General features: G+C 35.6%; 2 protein-coding genes across 3 annotated transcripts; one reads left to right on the forward strand and one right to left on the reverse strand.

Annotated features, from left to right (window-relative positions):
- The first annotated feature begins 10,430 nt into the window (after positions 1-10,430).
- LOC127935419 (protachykinin-like) lies at positions 10,431-13,251 on the forward strand. Its single transcript, XM_052533254.1, has 5 exons — positions 10,431-10,904; positions 11,905-12,007; positions 12,162-12,185; positions 12,573-12,629; positions 12,760-13,251. Exons 1-5 carry the CDS (start codon positions 10,791-10,793, stop codon positions 12,804-12,806), a joined length of 345 nt encoding a protein of 114 aa, XP_052389214.1. The 5' UTR covers positions 10,431-10,790; the 3' UTR covers positions 12,807-13,251.
- A 171-nt stretch (positions 13,252-13,422) lies between these two features.
- LOC127935414 (asparagine synthetase [glutamine-hydrolyzing]-like) lies at positions 13,423-27,354 on the reverse strand. Of its 2 annotated transcripts, none has more exons than XM_052533247.1 (12): positions 27,143-27,354; positions 24,247-24,502; positions 22,746-22,983; positions 22,449-22,634; positions 21,603-21,704; positions 21,377-21,504; positions 20,106-20,232; positions 18,210-18,316; positions 17,422-17,522; positions 17,226-17,307; positions 15,238-15,393; positions 13,423-15,155 (listed from the first exon to the last, which is right to left on the reverse strand). In XM_052533247.1, exons 2-12 carry the CDS (start codon positions 24,493-24,495, stop codon positions 14,937-14,939), a joined length of 1,695 nt encoding a protein of 564 aa, XP_052389207.1. In that variant the 5' UTR covers positions 24,496-24,502; positions 27,143-27,354; the 3' UTR covers positions 13,423-14,936. The 2 variants fall into 2 exon arrangements, with proteins under 2 accessions (XP_052389207.1, XP_052389206.1); XM_052533246.1 differs by having other exon boundaries at positions 27,095-27,352.
- Positions 27,355-27,441: the final 87 nt, after the last annotated feature.

The raw sequence follows: 27,441 nt of genomic DNA on the forward strand, positions 1-27,441 counted from the left end.
TGAACTATGCATGGCAAAAAAGAAAAAAAAAGTCCCTGGACACGGGATTTATTTATATATATATATATATATATATATATTTGCCATAAGTCTATACATTTTGTTACATCTTTACTATAGTGATAATTTCAGACTTATGGCTGTTCTAGAGACATTAAAACTTTTTGATAAAGCTCTATCAAGAATCTTGTGGAAATATGTTTCAAATTATTCCTGAATGCATTTATGACTGTAAAAGCATATCGGTGTATGTCACAATCGCAAAAGTGATCAAAGAAATCTCGATATTTTTTTTTTTTTTTTTTTTTCATATCACACAGCCCTAGTTTATTCAATAAATACAATTAGCAATCTAGCTTCTGAGTACTAAGTTATTAACCCAACAATAGCGGGGTCAGTTAATTTTTTTTTTGCAGTGGGCCTCGCAAACATATGTGTTTGGTTGTGTGGGCCGCGAGTTGAAAAAGGTTGGGAACCACTGATCTAAGCATTTTTAAATCAAGATAAATGTGAGATGCAAAATATGTTCACAATTAAGTTGTTTTGGCTTAAAACAAGAACAAAATTGTTTACCCTTTTCAGAAAGCAAGAACATTTTGCTTCTCAAATAAATATATTTATATTTTAAGGGATAGTTCACCCAAAAAATGAACATTTGTTGTTTATCTGCTTACCACCTATATATCCAAGATATAGGTTACTCTGTTTCTTCTGTAGAACACAAACCAAGATTTTTAGTTCAAACCAATGCAGTTTATCAGTTTTATAATGTAAAAGGCTATAGGAATCACGGCTAAAACATACAATAAAACAAACAAAAAAACATACACAAACAAAACCAAATTAAACCCTGTGACGATACATTGATATATAAAGACACAAAATGATCTGTCTGTGCAAGAAATTGAACAGTTTTTATATAATTTTTTACCTCTGATTCATGTAATGTCCGAACTGTTAGAACTCTACTGAGCTCGTTCTCAACAGCAGGCACAAGGCATCTTCTTCTTCTTCTTGCTATCTATCACCACCCATCTATCAAGTGGACCACTGACACTCCTAATTGAGATTGTAGATAGAGTGTCAATGGTCCACTTGAGAAATAGGTGTTGGTAATAAACGTATAAGTCTGTGATCCGCCGTAAAGCAAGAAGAAGAAGATGCCTCACGTGCCTGCTGCTGAGAACACGCTCAGGACAGTGTTAACAGTTCAGACATTACATGAATCAGAGGTAAAAAATGATATAAATAATGTTCAGTTTCTTGCACAGACCAATCGTTTTGTGTCTTTACACATCAATGTATCGTCGCAAGTCGCAGGGTTTAATTTGGTTTTGTTTGTGTATGTTTTTATTTTTTATTTTATTGTACTGTATGTATTAGCCATGATTCCCATCCACTTACATTATAAGTAAGCTTGAGTTAAAAATCTCTGTTTGTGTTCTAATGAAAAAACAAAATCACCTATATATTGGATACTCTTGGGGTTAGCAGATAAACATCTTGTTTTTTCTTTTTTGTTTTCTTTTTTTTTTTTTTGGATGTACTATATTCTTTTAAGACTGACTTGAGTTTAGAAAACAAGACAAAAATACTAAGAAAGCAATTTTTACAGTGCAAAACAACTGTCTTCACAATGTCTTTGAGATTAATCAATAGATGTACAACTGTTAGTGAGCCTGAAGCCCCCTGACTGTCCAATAACAAACATTTGTCATGCTCTGGCTTCATCTGTCAGAAAATACATTTCAAGTACTGTACCTGTCAAAATTTCAATCATTGTTATCGTAATATTACTTAATTTGTCCAATTTGTTTATTAATTATCTCCAGCAATAGCAGAGTGGCTGCTGATTGGTTTGATTGCAGTCTAGTCACACAGTGTTATTGTTACATGGATCGAATCTTGAATCTGATATCAAGTGATGTGAAACTGCCCTGTTAGCTGTGAATCTGATGTCATCAGAATAACATCACTAAAGAATATAGACCACTTAACTATGATTTTCTTCAAACTCAGAGTAAATAAAATGTGCTTTTGTCCTAATCTATTTTTCAACCCTCTGTACAAAAGCAAGTTCTGGCCTTATCTGTTGTATTCTTTAATGTTGTGTTGATGCATTTCATTTTGAAACAGGAAATTGGGTGGAATACCCCCTTTTTAAAACAGCCAATAATATTTTAGTTTCCACAGTCTAGGAATTGTATTGGATAAAACTTCCCTTTAATGTGTCTAATGATCCTCTGCAGTGAATGGGTGCCGTCAGAATGAGAGTCCAATCAGCTTTCAGTTATCTACAAGTAACCCAATACATCTTTAAGACCTTTTAGCTTAAAATGTTCAGTTCTCACCAAAATACCTGCCTTAACCTACATGTTTTTACTTGTGAACAATGCTTGGTCTGTGCATATTTCGATGACTTTGTCAGTGGAGAAAGCAATATTAGAGTATTAGTGGCCAGAAGCAACGGTAATGATGGATTAATTTTTTTCCAAGCACACAGCTTTTCACTTTACAAGACATTCATTGAAAACTGGAGTGGTGTGGATTATTTATGGATTATTGTGATGTTTTTTTCAGCTGTTTGGACTCTCATTCTGACGGCACCCATTCACTGCAGAGGATCCACTGGTGAGTAAATCTGAAGAAACAAACTCATCTACCTTTTGGATGGCTTTTGGATGAGTATATTTTTCATCAAATTTTTATTTTTGGCTAACCTATCGCTTTAATTACTCAACTTGTACTTTACTAGCATATATAAACATTCTCAGGGTTATTAGAAAAGCATCAACAGTGCAACAGTGTTTTTGTGTTATTAGGTCTTTAAAATAGCATCGCTGAATACCTTATTTTGAATGGCAGTGCTTCTAAAACTAGTTACCGTGTGCCTTTATTGCAGGTAACAATCAATCAATAATGCCTAAAATTGTCAAATTGAGATTAAAACAAGCTTCCAACAGAAAGGCTGACATGATCAGACGTGCACTGGTTCAGTAGATGAGGAACAGATTGTGTTGCAATTCACTCTCTAAACCTTAATCACCTCTCCATTTACTAAAGCCCTCTTCTTTTCCATATGCTTTATTAGAGACTCACGTGAATAATAATACCCCATGATTTATGTATTTATCATTTTAAACAAGTAATTATCTTCCGCTTCAGTTGTCTCTGCTTCGTGAACAGTAAATTACCCTGCAATTATACGTTGCATAAGTAGCCCTGGTTGCTTTTTTAAGAGAATGTGATTTTGTTTGAACCCCATCTGCCCGTGTCCACCTCTCCTCTGATATCTCCCTCTCTGAATGTAAGTGAATATATATATATATATATATATATATATATATATATATATATATATATATATATATATATATATATATATATATATATATATTAAATAAATAAAAAATCAAGGTTGAAACTCTTTGTTATTGTCCATTTTTTAGGGCGACAGTAATCAGACACTTGAATGCAAAGAATGCGTGTTTTACGTGAGTTACGTTTGGCTGTCAACCTTGTGGGGGAATAGACAGTGTAAACAATTTCTGTGAATGCTTCTTAATATAAGGCCTTGACAAAAGACTTTAACTCATCAATGAGGACTCTGTGTCTCTGACGTTTTTCAAAGCTCAAGGTGACATTCCCTCAAAACCGAAGACAAAACACGTGTTAACAAGCACAAAATTCATTTCATAACTCATAACCTTGCCATAAATATTCAATTGAACATTTAGGAATAACATTCCAGAAAGACAAGTAAATGATATTTGGAAGGTCATCATTTACTCACTCTCATCCTTGGCAAATCTGCGTGACTTTTTCTATGGAACACGACCGAAGGAGCTTTGCATACAGTGACCACTTATGCATTTGGTTGGTGCTTTAGCCCAAAGTTACTTAGATTGCCAGCTGCTCATTTTATCAGTTCATTCATTCCACTGGAATCAAACTCATGAGTTTTGCCATTACTACAGCTATAGAAATCTCTCTGTTCAAGCTGTCTTGCTCATGCCATGTCAATATTTCACAATTTACTGCAGTATTTTTGTCAAATAAATCATTTTAGCCTATTTTAGACTTCAACTGACTCCAAAATGTACATATATATCATTCTATATATTTTTACTTCATAATATATCAAATATTATATTAAACATTCTATATCTAATTTGCCATATTTCTGTAATGATTTCATTAATAAGTGTTTGGTCACAAAAAGGAGGTATTGCAAAAACTACATTTTGTTCTTTCCCTCGTTATTCCCATCCTTCTTAATTATTAATATATTGATTTGAATGTCATGCACAGTCTTAGTGAAAGGCAGTTATTGAGTAGATGAAGCAACATCTTGGAGTTTGGAAGTAACTGCAGTTCACACCTAATTTGCACTGACAGGTTTCAGGTTTCATCACTAAGCATGTCCAGACGTATTTATATTCAACCCCCCAAACAATAAAAGAAATCAATGCTTTCAACATCACAGAAAGGAGGCGGTCAGATCTTGACGTTCAGTCCAATTATTGTGTCATAGTGACACAAAGAACCGTAAACAAGATATCAGACGAGATCCTGCTGTCTGTTATTCTCTAGAGCTGCTGCGAACATTAGAAGATGCTCATTTTCACCTGCAGCTGAAAGACAGGTGCCCTGTCGTGACTCCACAGTGGGACAAAAGCACAAGGAGACTGAACATGTCTCTGATGGTTCTTCACGGCGAGGATAATTGGTGCCGGTTGGCGTTCACCCTCCACTGATGGCCACCCCCTGTGACGCATGTACGAACCAGCCCACTGCAGCCAGAGCATGTGAGAGATGCGTAACGTCCCCTCCTACACGCCACGCCCCCACTGAGTCCACACACACACACACACACACACACACACACACACTGGTATTCCTATCATAATGGGGACATACCATAGGCGTAATGCTTTTTAAGCTGTACAGGCTGTATCATCTATCCCCTTACCCTAAACCTACCACTCACAGAAAACTACAAGCATTATTAGATTTTCAAAAAACTTTATTCTGTATGATTTATAATCTTGTTTCCTCATGAGGACCCATAAATGTCCCCACAAGGTCAACATTTCCTGGTATTACTCTAATTGTGGAGACGTTTGGTCCCCACAATGTGGTGAACACCAGGTACACACGCACAAACACACACACACACACACACACACACACACATTTCTTACACAAAGCTCACTGTGGCTGGGGCTGATTGATGGTGTTCTGGTGCAGGACAATAGTCCCCCACTGCATTAGAAGAAAGAGACTTCATTTGGTCACGCGTCCCTACAGTCTGGGAAAGGGACAATGACATCATATTAAATACTCCACGGCGGGCCTTATCAATCACACTTTTCAAATTAAAGATGTCAAATTGAATTTGATTCATGGAAGCAAATCAGAAGTGCAGCCAGGCAGGACGGTTTACTTCTGCTAAGGTTACAGCTGGAGTCATATCAAATTACAAAAAATGCATTGGAGCTGAAAGAGTTAATTTTTGACTGGATATATATATGTATGTATGTACGTATATATGTATGCATATATTTATATACGTATATATATATATATATATATATATATATATATATATATATATATATATATATATATATATATATATACACACACACACACACACACACACACACAGTATAAAAATCTCAAAGTCATGTGGATCAAACTTGCATGCAGAAAAGCTCGCATAAACAGGAAATGACATCATAGGGGGACTCCAGCAGACTCTCATTATTATGAAAAAGAAGGAATTCCCTTGTAAAAAAAAAAAAAAGTGTGCTTAATTGTACAGAACATGCATTTGTAGTTTTCTTAAAATATTAAAAGTATATAAAAACTGTACTTGGAGATTTTACAATATCAATGAAATTAATGTACATTTTTTTATTTTTAAATCATTGTGTTTTAATAAGCTGTTGTTGTGCTTTAAATAAGTACACTTATTTCAGTGTGTTGACTAACATACTATAGCACAAAGTACTTGGTTATAATTTAACCAATCAACTGTAACATGTAAAGCTCATATATTTATAATTACACTATATTATATTATAATTTTTCAGACATTTAAACACATGACATGCAAGTACATTAAAATTATATGATTGTGAAATTACATATAAAGATGTATTTAAGTCCTACTTAAATGGTTAAAAAAAGCACTCTAGAGTTCAGCTAACTGTATAAAATGTGCATAATAACTGGCTGAAAAAATATGCTTAAAACTTAATATGTAAATAATGATTTAGGTATGTCTACTCACATGTATTCTTAGTGTAAGGAAAAAAATATGTCACGTTTTACCACATGGTTAAACAACATGACTGTTTATGGGTTATTAAATTGAAATATTTAAAAAAATAGCATTCATTTTTTTTAAACAGTGTAACAAGTTATGAATACAAAGAAACATTAAACATATTTTGAACTAGATTTGTAAAAGTTTTGTCTTTGACCCGTGGAGTGATCAAAATAGCAAAGGCAAATCCTCTACTACAAAAGCATTTGTGAGGCTCCATTAGCACAGAGGCTCATCGTCACTGTGTTCCAGTCAGGGAGTAATAAACATGGTTTAGGGTGACTGAAAGCCCTGCCAAACCCTCTCCCATTACACTTGGCAGGGTCGGTCCCATTCAGACCGCATCGGGATTGCAGCGTAAGTGTACTACCTTAATTAAAGTCTCTCTAAATGGGAGTGTCTCTTCAGCTGAATGGAAATAGGAAATTCAATAGAGCATCCAGAGGACATGAAAAATAAGAGGGAAGTTAGCTGGCAATTGACAGGACAGGACTCATCTTTTCTGGTGGGGAGACCGGATGGAGTCACATTTGCCTGATTGCTGTATTTCCATTGAATGCTAAGCAGTTGGGACTTTGCTTGAGCATCATAAGTGCTCAATAATGCTTATTTTATGCAGGAAAAACACTTGTATTTCTTGTAGTTCTTTATTAACAGGATGTTTATCTACCACAGAGAATATATTACTTGAATGAGGTCAAGAGAAAATGTAGATTTTTTTTTTCACAGTTTATCTTCTGCCAGGCAAACAAGTTGCATGGATGATTGCTTAGAAATAAACTACAGCAAGACAAAGATGAATTAAATCAAAACAAAAAGCCTCTAGATGAGCTTGAGTCAATATTGTTAAACTAGGCAAGGAAAAATGACTCATGAAGGACATTATTAGAATGTTAGTTCTCCAAACCAGAATAATCTGGAAATATTGTATTGGGTTTGAAAATATGCAGAAATTAATTACAAGGGCAAATACGTCCACTATAGTCAGGAGATACTGAAGAAGTTATTATAAAGAACATGCATAGAAATACCAAGAAATAAAGGAATGACTGTGTGTGCCTCTTGGGTTGAACTGTTCAACTGTGCTAGGAATATATGGAAACAAAAAGAGCATATTTACATTATAATTGCTTTACTGCTCAATTGCTCACTTCATATATTGAACAAGATTTTGTATCAGCCATAGATAGAGATGACTATATCTACTGTGGATCCTCTCCAGTCTTCTGGATGGAAGGGACCAGGGCATATATATCAAGTGTTTGGGAACTGAAATATCATAAGACTTCAGTTTCAAATAGTATGGAAAATGTTTAGCCCCTCGTGGAATAAGGCCAGGAAAAAGGAACAGTATGTCTAAGGCAGTAAGGAATAAGTTATGATGATGGTTCTCTAAGTTCATCTTAGTAAAAGCAAATTCACATTTTGATGCAATCTCTTTAAGTCTTGACCACTGACCTCAAAAATATTTCATTCTGAGAACTCTGAGGTTTGCTTTAAAGGAACAAAACAACTATGAACAGAACTTGACCTGCTGCAGATCCTAAAGCTTAGTGATAAACGCAGGTCTGAAGACTTGATCTTACAGGGTGAAGCATTTCTTCATCCTCTATTCATTCTATTCAGCGCTTTACTCCTACTGTACGACAACAGAACACAAGACTGAATCAATGACCGATTACGAGAGCTTCACTTCAACAGAAAACAAACTGACCTCCCACACACTGACAACCTGCACGCTCCTGCAATAACGCTTGGACAAACAGACGATCACCGATATTTGATAATAAAACCTGTGTTGAGGCCTGTAAATGTTATAACAAAAAATAAAATTAACTTGTAAAATACAAATGTAATCAATGTTTAATTAAATATTGGTCTATGCCTATACCATGGACCTTATCTTTTAAGTTTTTTTTGTGAAATATTTGGAGCCATTTTGTACTTTGAAAAGGGACGTTTTTTATGATGGCTCTGCATTGCTAAAACTACATGCACTACAGTATATAGATTGTGTTTATAAAAAGAAATAAATGGTGCCTCTTATTCTGCTTTAACAACATAAGCAGAATAATTGAACCTACAATTGCTCAAACAAAAATGAGGTATACTTGTGCTCTTGTAGGGTGAACACTGACCATTAGTACTATTATTTTCTTCAGGACTCTCTAACTTTGATGTCAGATAGAAGTCTGACTTCTAATGCAGTTTGGAGTAAAACTAGAAGCATGTTTTTTGGAAACAAGAAAATTGCACGTCCAAGCCAATGTCATGGTAATTTGTAACTACTTGATGTTTTGGCAAATTGGTGCTTTATTCGTACAATCTTATGTGCACATTTTTATGTTTTCCCATTAAATCAGTTTGTCATGTCCTCAGAATGAGACGGATTCATGCACAGATTCATTGAGTCTCTGGTAAATGTTGGTATTAAGATCTGTAAATATAAGGTAATGCATCCATCTCATTTTCTCTCTTCCATTCATCATCTATATTTTTTCTTGCAAAAACACTTCTTCTTAATTCACTCTTCTCTTGTACCATCTGTGAGAGTGTTTGAGAGTTCATGTTTCTGAATAAACAAATTCAATATTAAATTGGCATTGTGAGCAAGAGTTCAGTTTCTCTGTAAACACGGGAGAACCATCCACCCACTGTAGGCTACACTAAAAACACAGAAAATATAACTGATTGAGATCTCTCTTTCTGTTTCGACCCAGAAAATGACACTAAATTCTGTCAGTGTAATGTAATATAATCCAGCCCATTATAAAAAATTTGTTTTAGCAATAAAACCACACATTTAAAGCAATAGTTTACCCAAAAATTTATATTTCCTGAATATTTACTCACTCTCAGGTCATCCAAGACAAGTTTGTTGCTTTGTCAGAAAAGATTTGGAGAAATGTATCATTACATCACTTGCTCACCAGTGGATCCTCTGCAGTGAATGGGTGCCGTCAGAATGAGAGTCCAAACAGCTGATAAAAACACTACAATAATCCACAAGTAATCCATACATTTAGTTAACTCAGTTATCTCTTGTGTGGTGTGGATTTCTTGTGAATAACTGTGATGTTTTTTATCAGCTGTTTGGACTCTCATTCTGACGGCACCCATTCACTGCAGAGGATACACTGGTGAGCAAGTGATGCAATTATACATTTCTCCAAATCTGTTCCGATAAAGCAACAAACTTGTCTTTGATTACTTGATTTGTTTTTTTTGTTTTTTGTTTTTTTAGGTGAACTATTCTTTAAAGGCACATTTTTAGGTTACCTGACCGAATAATACAGTGTGGGCTACGCATTTTATCTGGATTTGTTTTCCAAATTGCAGTTGGGCAATTTTAGCAGGAAATAACATTTGCATACTATATTAACACATGATTAAATAAAGAGACATCATTGTCGCTGATAAAGGCACTTGAGGTATGAAGTGCTGTTTGGGCTGTTTAGTCTCTCTGTGCGCTGAGACAAGAGTCCTTTCTCATGGAAATCATCCGTGTCTCCACTTCCTCCGTGGGTCATCCACCTCCATGTCCTATCCCTGCTTTTCATCAAAAACACAAATTGAACCCTGACTACACAGCCTCCATTGGAGACTCATTGGTTTAAAAATGGCACACAAGCTTTGTGGGATGTGCGAAACACAAGCCTACTCTTAAAAATAAAGGTCCTGATTGAAACCAAAAGGGTTTTTAGTAATGCCACATGACAAAGTTTTTAAAGTTCATTTTTTAGGTGAGTTTTGATCTTCTGAGGAACTCAGAATGTAATCAAGAACATTTTTTTTTTATTTCAAAAGAGTCAAAAAGTGGGTAGCCTACTTAAAAAAAATAAAGCTTCATTTTTTATCTACAACGTAATGCTTTTATAACAAGAGATATTGATATGGAGAACCCCAAATATACTGGATCTGCCATGGCTCTTGTTAAATTCCTCTCATATGTACATTTCCGAGACCTTACTGGAGTTGCTCACCTCACTTTGACGCAAACGAGTCATCTGCATTCATGTTTGCTCGCATGTAGACGGAACTTCGTAAAGCCTGCGTGGAATGAGCCAATCATAACGTCACCTGTCCACAGTCTGCACACTGATCAGCGCACCTCCATAAAGTCACGGACTGCCCAAACAGCGACCATCTCAACTTTAGAGACTTCCTCAAGCAATGAGAGCAAAATATTAAAGAGGAGTGCTATTCGTCATTGTGCCTTTTAAAGCAATCTGACTAATACATTAATTTGTTTTATCGATTTTAAGCGTCGGAAGGAACCTGTCGCCTCCCTGTAGCTTCGCTATAAAGCCGCGAGCGCGAGTCAGTGCTGTCACGGAAGACGCAGAGAGAAGTGTGTTTATACGCGGAGGAACACCTACTACATACTCTACCTTTAGCTTGCGTTTCTTACTTTAAAGTGTTTTGGGAAAAGAAAAGGAACGTTACTGGGTGCAACATGAAATTTATTTTACCTTCTGTAGTGATTTTCTTTGTTTTGTGCCAAGTTTTTGGAGAAGAATCGGGTCCAAAAGAAGACCTTGATTACTGGACAGGCAGCAATCAGATACAGGTGAGAATTACTTCTGCTATTATCTAAACATGCCTTTCAGACCAAATGAAATCGATTTTAACTAATTTTATTTAGTTTTTAGTAACTTCCACAATTACATATATATATATATATATATATATATATATATATATATATATATATATATATATATATATATATATATATATATATATTCGTGATACTGTCAGTTATAGCCTATTTCATTTAAAGTTAATTATATTTAATTATGCTACTTTTCATTATTATGTCTCAGCTTCATAGAGTTCATAATAGAAAAGTAACAGCTGACAAAAAAGTGCAAATTCCATTGTAATCTCTAATTAAATTCTGGGTAATCAACATTCTATTGTTATTAAGTGATTGGATTGTATATCGTTATTATCGATTTGGTTGGTTCGATTATTATTATTTGTTTAATGGAAGATTAATAAATTGTATTTGGTCGTCATCAATACTAAATAGGTGGTTATCTATTTAGTATTGAGGACGACCAAATGCAATTAAATAATCGACCATTAAAAATAATAATAATATTAATAATAATAAGTAAAATATGGGGAATACCATATAGCAGTAACAGTACTAATTAAAGTATCATGTAATATGCGCAACATGGATGATGTTTTAATTATATTCACTGGGTAATGAGTCAGGACTCATGCACAATAAGCACAGGTCGCTGTCCAGTGCTGAATCAGTCAGTGCTCTTTCACTGCTTGTTTGAATGGAGCGCACGTTTCCCATTTGACATTGCGGATTGGAAGACAGCCAAACACTTAATGTCTTTCATGCTTTTTGTGTCCATAAACCACATCGTTGCCAATACTGTACCTTGTAGAGTATTTATGTGCTCAAAAACAGCGTTAAAAAATCATGTGAATTTTGTATTGGGATGGATTGGAGAGTTATAAAATACTGTCATGCCAGTGATCTTCTACAGTGAGTGGCATCTGTCTGCTGGGGCTCTGTCATTCACTAATCAAATCATCTATTGTAGGATGAGTGGCTTCAGGCGGATCCCTTCAGAGAGATACTGAGACGTATGACGAGGAAACCCCGGCCTCATCAGTTCATTGGTCTGATGGGCAAACGGTCCCCCGGTAAGACCACACTCCTATATCTCATCTAATTTGCCACTTATGCATGTTATAAATGTTCAGATCAGATTTTGAGAAGTTTTACCTAGAACACAGCAGATTATAAAAATGCTTTTGACCTATAACTTACATCTCTTTCATTCTTCCACCCCCACAGCAAATGCACAGATTACACGAAAAAGTAAGTGATCTCCACAAGAACACTACTGCATACAATGCATATATCATTTTTGAAACACTTACATTTGCATAAAATAAATTATACTCTTCAAGAGAGATTTACATATACAATTACATAGACATCTCCAGGGATTTTTCCTCACAAAGAAAAAATCTTGATCTTTGCAGGTTTTTCACAGGCTCAGTCACACATTCACAGCATATTAAATATATAATCTTAAAGTTATAGAGGCACATGATTTTTCTTTCAGCAAAAACTCACAGATCCTCAAGATCTACATTTTGTAAAGACAAAATCAGTTCAACTACACTCTAGACTTCAACAGTATGGCATATATGTATATACATAACATTTTAGCATAATATTTTTCCCTTTATTGTCTTCTAGGGCATAAAATCAATTCTTTTGTGGGGCTGATGGGTAAAAGAAGCCAAGAGGAGCCAGGTATGAACTGCAAAAGCTCTCTTTTAGGTTTAGCAGATTAATCAATTTAATAATAATAATAATCAGTAGTAATTTTAAAAATTGAGATATGAGTGGTTTTTAATAGCCTACTGACCTTCTCTCTTCACAGAATCATATGAATGGGGAACAGTACAGTTGTACGACAAAAGGCGTTAAAATGGATCATCGTCACATCCGCTTCCTAAAGGATCACTTCATTCTCTGATAGCCATTGATTTTTATTTTTTATTCAGGTCAGAAATAATAATAATAATAATAAAGTCTTATTTTACATTGTTTTAATATGGCCGAGTCGCACCTGTGTCAGTTTATTTACGTCATTTAGAAAGGATCAGACGCTTTAATACTGTCCAGCTGTGATCAAACGTGTTTCTGTCACAACATGTGGAGCATTAAAGCAAAGCGGTGTCCTTTCCAAGGTTCTCAGAGATTTGTTCTGACAGTGTCAATACATAGTGCCTCATAGTGTTTTCACCATGACTGATGATGTTGTATAAAAGCGCCAGTCCGGGTGTGGTGTCCTGTCACTGCTACAAGCAAAGGTTTTGCTAACTTGATATCTCTGTGTGATTGTAGCTGAATATTAAAAATATTTTCTTTATTGGTGGAACTTTTAATTCCTTGTTGTATCGTTGAATGAATGGTGAATGGCGCTCTCACAGTCACGCACTCGCGCCACCTACAGGCCATTTGGAGTATTTCAACTAGCAACAAGTGTCCTTATGAAAGCAGGCTTATTGAAACGAATGAATAAAACACACATCACAACTGCTGCTTTGATGAAAGGCTTTATCAATACAATGACCAGACCTTTTTTTGTTAATGCAACCACTTCAGCCTTTGTTGCACATTAAACCCAACTGAACTGAAAACGCCTTAAACCGTTCAGTACAGGAAGTTACAGTTTCTTTAAACATTCGAACTACAATACATACTATACTTACTATAATTCATTTTTTTAAGTCAGTTTAAACTTGATGGTGCACCAAATAAAATATAAAGTAGAAAAAAAAATCCAATAAATTAATTTTGTAACCAATTTTAGTATCATATCTTATCAAAGTTAAATGGTGAACAGTTCTTTAACCAGTGCCATTCATTCAACTCTGATGCTGATTCTCTGAAAAAAATAAAACATACTAATTTTATATATAAATATAACTTCTTAAAAGCATTTCAACTACCCAGCCAATTATTAACGTCAATTAGCTGACTATAGACACAAAAGTACAGTCATTAAAGCGTCAATCCCACTGAAGGAAGCTGGGATAAATGCATAGTTAAAGAACAGAGAGATAGTAGTTCAGAGGCTGTAAAATTTGACCCTACAACATTTCAGTATCCAGTCCAGAATATCACAAAAACATAGTAACTTAAATTCATTACTGGACCCAAAAATACATATACACTACCATTCATAAGTTTGTGGTCAAATAAGATTATTTTCTTTTTTAATTAAACAAAGTAACGACTTCGACATTGTCACTTTTCACATTTCAAATAAATGCTGTTCTTTTGAACACTCTACTCGTCAAAGTTATGAATCAGCATATTAGAGTGATTTCTGAAGGATCATGTGACACTGAAGTCTGGTGTAATAAGGCTTCAGCTTTACATCACATGAACATTTTTAAATATATTTAAATAAGCAGCCAGCCATTTAATATTTCACAATATTAGTTTTTACTGTATTTTTGTATCACTGTATCAGTCTCAGTGAAGAGAAACTTATTTTCCTAAAACATAAAAAAAAACACATCCTTTGAAAGGTAGTGTATATATTACTTGTTACTAATATAAGAGGCTTTCTGTACCTTTGGCTTGAATTTCTTTTGTTTAATTAATATTAAGTTATCAGTTTAACTGAAATAACAAAACTATTTTAGAAGAAACAATGGTTACTGTGCCATTTTTAAGGGATTCCTTCAAACCAACAAACTACACTAACACACTTGTTTTGGTTTGCTTAGTTATACATTTAAGCTCCATAAAAAGAAGATGAAGAAAAAAAGAATATATGAGTGTAATGGAGGCCTTAATTTATATCTTGGAAAGTATTGTATGAGCTGGAGATATGGTTTCACTCCAATCTTTAAAGAGCTTTCCTAAAATAGACTCAATTCTCTTTAGGAAAGACAAAAAAAATAAAAAAAATGTATCATCTTTAGTAAACTGCACAGAGAAAGGTGTGGCAAAAGTTCTATTCTGGTAATATGTGAACTGGCACACATGTATGCAGTAGTGAATGTATGGTCTAGGCAAGGTCTGAAGCTGGATGTGGTCTGGTTAATGTGATAACTGCTCTTTATCTGGCTTGTAAATGGACAGGGTTCTGGCCGAGGGGTCCGTGGCCTTGATCCAGCGGGGCATCCAGTAATGTGGGATCCACTCCCAGCGGCCGGGGTAATGCTTCTCGAAGATCTGCCTTATGAAGTAGCCCTCTTTGGTTGTGGGAGTTTTCTTAGGGAACGGCGTCTTAGCCGCCTCCAACTGAGAGTCATTCACCTGAAAGAGAAAAGAAAAATTAAAGGATGAGATGACAGGGAAGAGGCTTTAAATCACTGTGTCATGTGCAAAAGAGCAGTACCACAGACTCGACGTGCTCCTGCAGACTGGTGTACCAGGATTTCTTCATGGAGGTCATCCCGTCACTGAAGGCCTCCTTCCTCCTCCAGAGAATCTCATCTGGGATGAGGTTCAACCCTTTAAACGATTCCCTCAAGAGATGCTTCTCCACACCATCCTGCTCCAATCAAAAGTTATTCAGTCTGGTTACAAAACCACTCATTTTGAAAAAGAACACAAAAATACAAGGTACACCAATAACTACTGCTTATATTAATTTCTACAGTATAATGCCTACTGCATCATATCTGATAAACACATTTCACATAAGGCCTCCATGTAATAAAAGCAACTGCACCAAATTGCATATTTTGCTCAGTTTTGGCCACTGAATTAAAAGTTGTTGTTTTTTTCTGAGTATGAACTCTATATTCTCACTACATCATACTTTGATCCACAAAAGCCTGAGGCATCACAGAGAGATCCCAAGAGGGAACAAGGTGTGATCTGGGAGGATTTAAATCTCCTCTAGCCTCTCAGGAACCTGGCGGTCAGGTCATGTTCCTCAAGGATCTTCCATCCACTGCACTGTGATGCGCTGCAATGGTAGAGACTTTCAAAGGGGAGGGTGACAGCCTACGCTTCATCTTTTCCTGCTGGAAGGAACCCAGGTGCAGGTGGGCTAATACGGCACAAACAGGACCTGCTCTTCATCCTCCCTGATCTTACACAGGGTCTGTTCAGTGAGGTTAGCTGGGGAGAAGGCGTAACTGTGATAAAAATGTGATATGAATTGAGGATTTTGACATTCGTCCATTTCTTTAAAACACAGGATATTTTAATTATACATTAAATGTTTTGTGGTTATTATTTATGTATGTAGGTAGGTATTTATTGATGCTATTGATTAATACATTAAGATTTATATTTTTGTATTTTGCATAGTTTTATGTTTGGTTTTATGTATATTGTTTTTTTATTTTCTTTTTTCTTTGTCTTTCTCCTTGTTTAACATGTTATTGTTGTGATATCGTCATGATAATGTTGTAGGGTCATGTGACCCTTGAATTACTTGGAGGTAAGCCTATAAAGATTGTAACACTGTAAATCAGTGTTGTTCATTTGATTGATGAAGAGCCTGCGTGCCCCAAACCTCACATACGCTATGTGATAGTTTTTAAACAATAATATGCTTGATACCTTTGGAGCTTTGGTGTTGACTTCTGTAAAGATGCGGGGAGATAGGGGATAGCCCCTATCGACTTGACCCTCAAAATAAAATCAGAGAAAGTCTTTCAGGTTGATCTCTGCAAACCAATGACTGTTCCATGTTTTGGGGAGCTCTTCTTGAACCTCAGGAAAAAAGGGCATTGGACCAGAGCATGGCTGAGAGTCACATCCGAATGAGACACTGGATCCACCACAGCCAAACCAGAGCCATCATGCGTGAGCTCGACGGTGCTACGCTGTGAGGAGCAGGACTTTCATGGGGGCTGGCCCAGCGGAGCATTCCTGACCGTAATCTTCAGGTCTCCCTTGTCCCTAACCAATGCGGCCTCGAAATCTTCATTACCAGAGGAACTGGACTGGGTAGAGCTCGATGGAAGCCTCATAATGAATTAGAGACACGACCTCAGCATAGCCATGGACATGCACTTACAGTGCAGGCAGGAATCATCCACCAAAGCAGTCACAGCATGCTTGCAGCACACACTGCTGAATGCACTGTATAACACAGCTGAGAATTTCCTGCTAAGTGAAGGCTTCTTTGTTTCTACATAAAATTTCATTTGAAAGAGAGAAAGAGCTCACGAAGCTCTTTCTCCAAAGAAAACGTGTATGCATGCCACAATCTTATATACCCAGAAGTAGGGGAGTGGCTTGGAATGCAAATTCCACTCGCCAGTTGACATTGGTCATTTTTTTAATGCTCAGAGGTGATTGGGGCTCCCAAGTGATACCCCTAACGTTAGCGTCGACGTAATGTTGACCGACTGAAAGGTAACCCACCTTAGGCACTCTCATCTCTTCAGGCAAAGAGAGGTAGTATGCGGTGAACCTATGGTCCAGGAAAGGCACTCTCAACTCCAGTCTAATGAAGACAAAATATAAATATATAAATAATTTTGCAGTGACAAATACTGTGAAAAATGACCAAATCAGCAATTTTCTATGGGAAGAGTAGGGAAGGGACATGTAATCTTACCCATGTGCAGCTGTGGTTCTGTCTGCTCTTAGCACGTCAAACAGATAAAGCTCTTTCAGGAGACGCACACTGTCCTCCGCAGCTGCTTTAGGTGACGGCGCCTGATTCAAGAGAAAACAAACATTCAGCTGAAAGCTCAACAGGCACAAAATACAGCCACAACACATGACAGTAAAGACTAACAAACTGAACACAACTGTACTGACAGTGTGTATCAAATTATAAAAGTATATTTAAAAAAAACTGATAAAAATAAACACTGCATTCATGGCTAATACAGTAATATGACTTCATAATAATAATAATATTCATAATATTAAAGTCAAAGTAACATAAGTAAAAAGTGCACTGTAATAATGAATTAAGTGTTAAAGTACATTTGAAATCATTGTTTTAATAATCTTCTGTCATGCTGTAATAAGTACACTTATTTTAATGTGTCGACCATATTAAAGCACATAAAGTACTTGAAGTTTTATACTCATTTGTCATTTGAGTATATCGATATTTACATTTCCCTATTAAATTAAAAGATTAATTTGATTTCACCAGAATGCACCTACATAACAATAACAACTGTGGACTTGCAAGTTTAAAAAGACATTAAAGTTTATTTTAGTATACATAGATTCTTGTCAGTACAGCACAGTTCAAAGACAATAGAAGTAATTACAAAATTATGTATAAAGATCAACCTCTCCCACCCCACAATACACTCTAAAATGCAGCTAATTGCATTTACTTTAAAATTAAACTATAATACAAAACTATCATACAATAGCATGTACCTTATGAAAGTAGATGTACCCTTGTGTCAGCTCATCTGAACCTTCACCCGAGAAAATCACAACGCTGTCGGTCTTCTCACGAATGTACTTTGATATCAGGTACATGCCTGCAGAAAAACAAACATATCACTGAACTACCTTATATTTATTTTTTGGAAAAACACTACTACCATCTAGTGGCTATGATGGATATCACAAATCCAGCGGCTTGTTGAAGAGAGGTGTGCCTAGGTGCGTATATAACCATCATTTCAGAAAGTGAGGGTGACAGAAATGTCAAATGTCATACTTCATATAAAAATAAAAATAAACGTTTTATTTTTCTCTTATTTCTTATTTTAATCGGTTAAGAAATCAAATACACTGCTGGACAACAACCAATAATTTCTATTCTAATATAGTTTTCAGATATATTCCTAATGCAATTTTATGATTTGTTCATACTACAAACACTTCGTTTTCCATTTTTATCACAGAGAAAAGGCAGAATAATTTCTATACTGTATTAATGCCATGTCAATTAAGAACTGCATTATTTTAATACTTAATTTTTTTACTTGGAGATAATATGAAAAACACACAAAGCATATATTGTCGTGATCGTGTGTTTAAAGTCTTCACGTTTCCTCAGTCCAAACATTTATGCTTTCATTCAGCTTAAACAGCCATTTCTGGATGCTTCTGTCCATATTAGGGATCTTCTGGCACATTTCAAATGATTACTTCTGTGAGTCCATCTTGGACTTTCTGCGTGAGAGCACCCTCTAGTGTCAAGTATGAATGAAACAGACACTGCATGAGCGTGCTCTGTAATAAATCACACAAGTATGCCACACAAGTCCTGAAAAGTGAAGCCAAAACATTTATGTGTCCCCCAGATGCCTGGACCCAGTATAGGTCATCAACCCCACCCTCTCCATGTAATCTAATGGGACCAGAGACAAACTAAAGGATTTAATTACACTTCAAGGGTACACAAATAATCCAATTAAAACTGCACTTGTAAGGATATGTATAGACAGAGGAAAGCTGTAATATTTTTAGTGCAGCAGGAAGATCGTGCCCAATTAGTCAACTTTAAGCCGTTGTGTTCATTGTAGACATTACTATCCATTATAGTGTTACCAAGCCTGTGGTTTTCCATTGGAATTGGGCTTCTTTTCCTCTGTTGCCACACGGGTTGAAGCAACCCCAATAATGTGTAATTTCACATTAGTTTTTCAAATAATTTTGGTTTTAGTTAGTTATTTGATGCTATAAGAACTGTGTTTGACTGGAAACTGGCTGGTTTCCCTATATATATATTTTTTTATTTTTACAATGGACTAGAGGGAAGGTGTGTCATCCAGCCTTTTTACACGTGTAAATGGGTGTGTCATTAACTTAGGTACTTTTTTCTCGCCAAATATAAATGAAGTTGCTTTTTCAAAAAGTTAATAGCTACCTTTTTACACGAATGAAGGGAAAGAAAACCAAGAGAAAGAGAGCAGAGAGAACAGTTGTGTGAACCTGACTACCTTTCTAAATGGTATAATGCTGATGATGCAAGTTTCAGACGCCCATTATCTCTAATCCAGAGAATTCATGTGGTCACGTGAGTAGACCAGAGGAATGGTAGTCAACTAAACCCTAAAGCCAGCCAGCTTAGGTCTATGGGCACAGAGACAAAAGGACAGTTTCACTGACACTTTGCAAATGTTTAAAAGAAGTTAATAATTTAATAAAAGTTCTACCACTAGAGTCATGCTAGTTATGTGGAGACGCAAATTAGAAAAACTTCACACTGTGTTTAAAAGAAGAAATTGATTAAATGAAGGAACTGATCTTCTAACTATTTAAACGTATTAGTATAATTGATTTATTTTCCCATTTAGTTTGATGAACGTGTGTCCTCACCGACAGAGGCACGCACAGTAGTGATGTCATAGCTCTCCAGGTGAATGATGACGTCCTCGAGCGCACGGATCCCCTCCTCAGGTGTGAAGTTCACCTCGTGGTGTTCACTGCCAATGTGCGCTGCCACCTGTCACAAATATTTGACATATCTTTCTCTAATGGTCATCCTTTTAAAAAGGTTGATCTTCGACCTCAGAATGACTGAGAATGTTTCAAAACTATTTACAGTTACAAAAATTGTAATGCACAGCTTTGTACAAATACACTTTTAAAACCCTGATGTGCGTGATTTTGTAAGTTTCTATCAATATACATTGAAGTTTATTTGACAATTTAATAGACATTTTATAACAGTTTTGGATGAACTTTTATTTCACTTAAATTGAATTTACTTTACTTTACAATAACTTTAGGCTTCAGGTTGAGCTTAAAGCTGCAGTAGGGAACTTTTGACGCTCTAGTGGTTAATAAACAGAACTGCTTGCGTCTCACGGAAGAACATCGTAGCCGGAACTACTTCTCTCTGTTTATGTCTATGAAGAATCACAAAGGTACTGGGTTACTCCGCCGCGGTATCCCCGAAGCAATCTAAAATAGTCCGAATATAAACACTTATTATAGGTGCACCCTAGTGATTCAGGACAAGCTAAAAACACGGTTTGGAAAATGGATTCATGGTGTACTCGTTTATTATGTTCATTTTTCTACATTTTGAACACAAACAAAGTTACGGACCGCAGCTCTGATTGGTTGTTTTTTACCGGGAGCGCATTACTTTCTGCAAATGGCAATAGGACACTGCGAGGAGCCAGAGGAGCTTGATTTTTTCACAGATTATCTGTCTCATATTCTACTGTCAGGACATAATGACAGGTTTAACAAATATGTAAAAAATATGTTTTTACAAAAGTTCCCTACAGCACCTTTAATGAATCCAGATGGTGTATAACAAAAAAAAAAAAAAGAAAACACCCTACAAAATGTGATGAGATGTTTAATGAAAACATTTTTATTTTACTAGTTTGAAAATCAATTCAAAATATTATGAATATTATGATGTTTTTGATTACTATTGGTCTATACCAATGGATGAATTTAAAATGTCCTACTTTATAACTAAGTTAATAATATTTTAGATATTATAATCGCTTAAATCAAAGATCTAATCTCACACAAAAACCCATTTCCTAAACTCACGAAACATGCTTCTGACGTTAAGGCTATTGCGCATGAAAGTGCATTTGAAGTGCTAGAGGTTCAGTGTGACTGACCTTGCGAGCAGCAGCAACATCTGGACTGTCTTCAGCACCGATGGAAAACGTCTGAATGGGATACTGGAGCTGCTCTTCTTTGGCCAGTTTCACAAGTGTAGCAGCAACCAGACTTGAATCGAGACCACCTGGAAATAAAACCATCATGGACAGGCTGATCGGGAGAACGTTAATCAGAGTAACTAATCCACTAAATCGAAGAAAAGAACTAAATGAGCACAGGAACCTGAGAGGAGGCAACCGATTCTTCTGTGAGCCATCAAGCGTTTCTTCACCGCATCTTCAAACAGGATCCTAATGTTGCTCTTGACTGTCTCCAGTTCAAAGCCTGATGAAAAAGAAAGAAACTCATTCTCTTTAGTTTAGACTGACAGTACAGTAAACAGTGTATCAATTTTCCGCATTCATCTGATAAATGACGATGGTAATGATGATGATAATAATAATAATAATAAAAGCTGAAAAACATTTAAACCACAACATTCAAATACTTTTGAAAATCAGAAAAAGGCCTTGTGCACTTTGCTTGTAAGCAATGATGGGAATTAATCATTCTTATGGATCTTTTCAATAATCAGAATATTCAGTTCACAAAACCTGATTTAATACATTCAGTCTTAAGTCACTGGGACATAACTGTCCAATTGCCAAAAAAAAAACATTGTATGGGTCAAAATGATCGATTTTTCTTTTATGCTAAAAATCATTAGGATATTAAGTAAAGATCATGTTCCATGAAGATATTTTGTAAATTTCCTACCATAAATATATCAAAACTTGTATAACTATATCAATTTTTGATTAGTAATATGCATTGCTACGAATTTCATTCTGACAACTGTAAAGGCGACATTTTTTTTTTTTTTTTGCACCCTCAGATTTCCAAATAATCTTGCCCAAATAGTGTCATATCCTAAATAAAATACAAAATACATCAATGCAAAGCTCATGTACTCAGCTTTCAGATGATGCATAAATCTCAATTTTCAAAAACTGATACTTAAAACTGTGTGTCATACAGAGCTATCAGACTGCTTAAAACTCCTTTTAAGATGCTGAATATGACATCTACCTGTTCCGAGACTCTCCAGTTTGTTATAGGCGGCGTGTTTGGGTTCTTCTGTGCAGCAGTGGAAACAATCCATCTGAACAGACTGCACTTTACCAGTGAGCTTCAAGTCAAACACTTCGAAGTGTCCCGGCAGGAAGGCTGTGATCTTTGCAGGAGTGGACATGGAGGTTTTGATGTCTATCAAACCTGTTCAGAACAAATCAAAGTTAAAACATAATGCTGTTAAAATTGTTGGCTGTAATTTAGGGTATTCAAAGTGCGCAAAGATTCCAGTTAGTTTTACATAATTCATTAAACCTTTGGCCTCAGAACAGACAGCTAGAAAGCCGTTGTCGGTGAGCAGTCTGAACAGTGGTCTCACACCATATGTGTCCCTGCCAATGAAAACCTTCCTGTTAGCCGTGTCCAACAAGACGAAGGCGAATACGCCATCCAGCATGGAGGCCATGTCCTTGATTCCAAAGCGATCGTACAGGTGCAGAAGGATCTCGCCGTCAACTTTAGTCTGATACTCAAACTCAAACTTGTTCTTCAGCTATACAGAAAAGATTGTTCAACAGATGTAACGTTAAACCATGAAGGGATATAAGACATCAGATATCAGCAGTGCTGGGTAGTGAATGATTATGTGTCATCTGAATTACTTAATCAGGTTTCAAATATGAACAACTTGTAATTCAATTTCATTACGTTTTTGAAATACTCCTAATCAGACTACAGTTACTTTTGATTATATGATTACATAAACGGTCAGAAAATTATTCCTAGATTCATCTAGGTCTTTTAAATTGTCCTTTTTAAAAGTGTTCCTGTAGCTCAATTGGTAGAGCACTGCGTTATCAAGCGCAAGGTTTGGGGTTCGATTCCCCGGGAACACATGATAGGTAAAAATTATAACCTGAATGCACTGTAAGTCGCTTTGGATAAAAGTGTCTGCTAAATGCATACATTAAATTTAATTTAAAACGGCCTTTAAAAAACGGAATGTTCCGGTGCTTGATTCTGATTGGTTGAGCCGCGTTCGAATCTGTTGTAAATTACACAACAAATGTACACCTTTGTTTACTTCTGTGTGTTGCTTGGCAACCACATTGTTGGAACCACAGCCATTTCTGAGGAACTACATTATTTGGTGGAAGAATACGAATAATATTTTTATTAATAATAATATCATTTATATCAATATCATTACACTTTATTTGCTCCGATTTATTCTACGAAACCTTACTACGTATATGGAATAACCGTTTTATAAAAGCTAGAAGCCCTGTGAAGCCGCAGTTTACAGTGAATTTATAACAGCTAAGGGGGTTTTACAATGCACCTTAGCGTTTATAAAATCTCTGTAAACCACAGTTTCACGGGGCTTATTGCTTTTGCACACATACTGGCCTTTCAGGTGGATGTAATTATACCAAAAAGTGCAAGCCCACACAGCATAAATAAAACAATTATTTAATATGTTTTAGTAATTGCTTTAATGCTTTAACTTTAACATTGGTATTACTCAATTATTAAATTTTCTATATATACACTATATATATATATATATATATATATATATATATATATATATATATATATATATATATATATATATATATATATATATTCAAATCAATGTGATATCAACGTACATTACCTACAAAATGTAAAAGATTACATTACTACAATTTTCATCATGTAATTTGAGTTCATTAATGGACTACGAAGCACTTGATATCAGGCACATAAGTGGAAGAAACGTTTATCAATGTATATATTCGGAATGAAAATATCAAAAAAGTTCAGCACCTACCCTGATGTGGTTGTATATCTCTCCGTTGTAACATAACCAAAGGTAAGGAAACTTCTTGACTCGCAGAGGCTGCATGCCATACAGCTGGTCCACGATAGCGAGGCGGTGAAACCCGAAGCAGCAGTTGGTGAAACCGTTGACATTCTCAAAGCGGAAAGCGTCTGGACCGCGGTGAGCTATTTTCATGGCATTAGTGCACTGAACAGCAAGGCACTCATCACTACCAAACAAGGCCCATATACCACACATTCTGATGCTGCGAATTAGTAAGAACATAAAATGTATTAATAAAATGTACTACCAAAGTAATCATGTCCAAATGTTTACACACATGAAGTCAGGATCACTGAGTACCGTGGCTTTTGGATACGGTAGTATGTTAATGGAAGTACTAGCAATATTTGTTGATTTCATCGTTTGTTTTAAGCAAAAAAACTAAAACAAATGTTCATTGCACGAGAGCCTCAAAATAAGTCACTACGGTTCCTTTCTGGATGTGGTGCTTCACTGGGAACAACACAGACGATATATGGTTTGAGCCAACTTTTATTTTATTTTTTTGATAATTGTTTAAAAGCAGAATTCCCGTAGAAAACTACATAGCCCATTATTCTGCAGAGAATCTGCACCAATCAGAGAATACAAACAAGCAATCAAAAAGTTTTATTTATATAGTGCTTTTCCAAATATCAAGGACGCTTTACAGCAGGGGTGCCCAAACTTGTCATGGAGGGCCAGTGTCCTGCCGAGTTTAGCTTCAACTTGCCTCAACACACCTGGCTGGAAATGTCTAGTATGACTAGTGAGAGCATGATTAGCTGGTTCAGGTGTGTCTAACTGGGGTTTGAGCTAAACTCTGCAGGACACCGGCCCTCCAGGACAGAATTTGGGCAGGGGTGCTTTACAATGTACATTTCCCAAAATATAATATTAGTGTTTATAGCTGCAGCTGCTTTGTTTACAGCGGCAACCAAAGAACTTCAGTATCACTGCTGTTCCATAACAGCCCCCTGCTGTCAGAGAGTGAATTAGCATTTTCATTCTGTCATGAACGGACTTGTGTGTACCAATACACCCTAGTGTGTATATATGTATATTTTGCAATAAACATAAAATATATCGGTTTATACACATAAACAACAGCTTTAAAAAATGTATTGCGCTCTTTATTTTATTGTGCCATTTGCAATGCTTCATGGGATTGCAGTTCTTTTCCCTCATTAAACCGTTAACAGTGTGGGTTTTATGTCTATTTTGCCATGTACGTTTTTGCTTCAAATCAAATTTTAAAGTGTTGTGATTCGAAGTTGAAGCGGTTTGCTTTGGTTCAAGCTTATCATTCTTTCTTGAAGACTTTTGGTTTTACTTCTGAAAAAGTGGGTGAGCAGAATTGCACTATATTTGCATTGAACAGAGAATCTGATGGCTCATTGGAGATTCAGTCACTGTATTTTTGTCCCATCTTGAAGCACAACTTAATGATTGGGCGATCTCTCAATTGGGTAGGACCCACAGACAGACATACCAGTAATACAAGCCTGTTCAGTTTTGCATCAGCTCTGCAATTGGCACTCAGCCATGTCACGTTTATTTAGTAAATTGATTGAAAGCACACAGTTTTACAGTGTTAAACAATAAATAAATAATAATAATAAAAAACTTTGTTATAATTACAACTTGATTTTCGGCTATAAAGTTCAGTGTGGAGCTAGCTAATAACAGAATCTTTTATTAGTGAATGAAAAAAAAAAAGAAAAAAAAAAAAAAGAAACACCAACATACTTTAAAGTGATATTTTGGTTTACATAAACTAAAGCTTGATCTAGCTCAGGACTGTTTTGATTACTATAACACTAAAGTGTATTAAGAGAGCTAATGAAAATGTAATGAAAATATAACTTACTGAAAATTAACACTTTATTTTGTTCCATATAGGAGACGTTAGGCAGAACGTCGGATCATTCAGTCAGTCAATTGTTTCTTCATACAGTTGATTAAATGGTGAATGAGAAAATCTGTCATCTCATTTTGTATGCCAAATATATTTATTTGTATAGTAAAAAATAAGTGTAATTGGTCAACAGTAATATAATTTTTGGACATTTACTTCAAAGCTGAAGTGATGACCTTGTTTTATTTATTAGTTAGAATATGTGCAACTCAGTATTGTAACTAATTGTAAAAGCAGAATAATAGAACAAAGCCTACAGAATAATTGGTGAAATAATCAGTGATTAATCGATTATCAAAATAATCATTTGTTGCAGCCCTACGGTTCAGCTTAGCCGTTTGTAAATATTAGACAAAATACAGTTCTTTAACGATTATTCTTAATTAAATCCACCGTTTCTACTGAGAGAAGAGTCTTTTATCGGAACATTAATGCAGAAACTGAAATAAATGAATAAAATTAATAAAAACTGTGTTCATATTTTGCCACTGATAAGTCTTATTTGTTCTTCCTGGTTTTGAATGTAACAGCTGTCATTGTTAGCTGCTGATCAGCAGTGGCAGCTTGAGTGAATTATTGCATCAGCACGAGTGCTTAGTATTATCATAAACGAGTGTTACCTGTAAATAATAGGTGCATTTATCCTGCAAATTATTTTTGGGAATCCTAGAATTGGAATCCTGGAATTTTATAAATGCAGCAGTATTTGTTATATATATATATGCAAAGCTGTTAGGATATTGCATGAAAGTACACGAATTGCAGCTTGTAAAGCATATGGCAGGAACAGATGTTGTCATTTAACACTGGACAGATAGCCGGCTGAAGCATGTTCACAAAAGAGATATTACAAACAATTAAAAAAAAGGAAATGTCACACATAACTAGTAATAATACCTGTAAATTGTTTGATTTGGTCTATATTGCTTGAGGTGAGAAAGGTACCGGTTCTTCCGCGACGAAGCTCAGCGTCTGATACACTCGGTTACTGCACTGATGCTCTCCGGCCTCGTCTCTTCTCACAGGGAGCTCCTGACTGACGAGACTGTGTTTCGAAGTAAGCTACGCAAACAACAAAACCGTTGACACCGGAAGTACAGAGAAAGCGAGTCGAAAGCATATAGATAGTAAAGATTTTTTTTTTTTTAAAGATTATGTTTATTGTTATGTGATCCGTTTCATTTCCCCCATTTATGTATTTATTTTTAACGTGATTGTTTTTGTTGTCATTATTTTATGAATAT

This window comes from Carassius gibelio, chromosome A19 (assembly GCF_023724105.1).
Source record: "Carassius gibelio isolate Cgi1373 ecotype wild population from Czech Republic chromosome A19, carGib1.2-hapl.c, whole genome shotgun sequence".
Taxonomy (NCBI): Eukaryota; Metazoa; Chordata; class Actinopteri; order Cypriniformes; family Cyprinidae; genus Carassius; species Carassius gibelio.

Coding starts and splice junctions, on each gene's coding strand:
- LOC127935419 (XM_052533254.1), top strand. CDS start 10,791: ATGAAATTTATTTTACCTTCTGTAGTGATTTTCTTTGTTTTGTGCCAA. Junction 12,186..12,572: donor TGCACAGATTACACGAAAAA/GTAAGTGATCTC, acceptor ATTGTCTTCTAG/GGCATAAAATCAATTCTTTT. Junction 12,630..12,759: donor AAGAAGCCAAGAGGAGCCAG/GTATGAACTGCA, acceptor CTCTCTTCACAG/AATCATATGAATGGGGAACA.
- LOC127935414 (XM_052533247.1), bottom strand. CDS start 24,495: ATGTGTGGTATATGGGCCTTGTTTGGTAGTGATGAGTGCCTTGCTGTT. Junction 18,317..20,105: donor TACTGTGCGTGCCTCTGTCG/GTGAGGACACAC, acceptor GTTTTTCTGCAG/GCATGTACCTGATATCAAAG. Junction 15,156..15,237: donor AGGAGCACGTCGAGTCTGTG/GTACTGCTCTTT, acceptor TTTCTCTTTCAG/GTGAATGACTCTCAGTTGGA.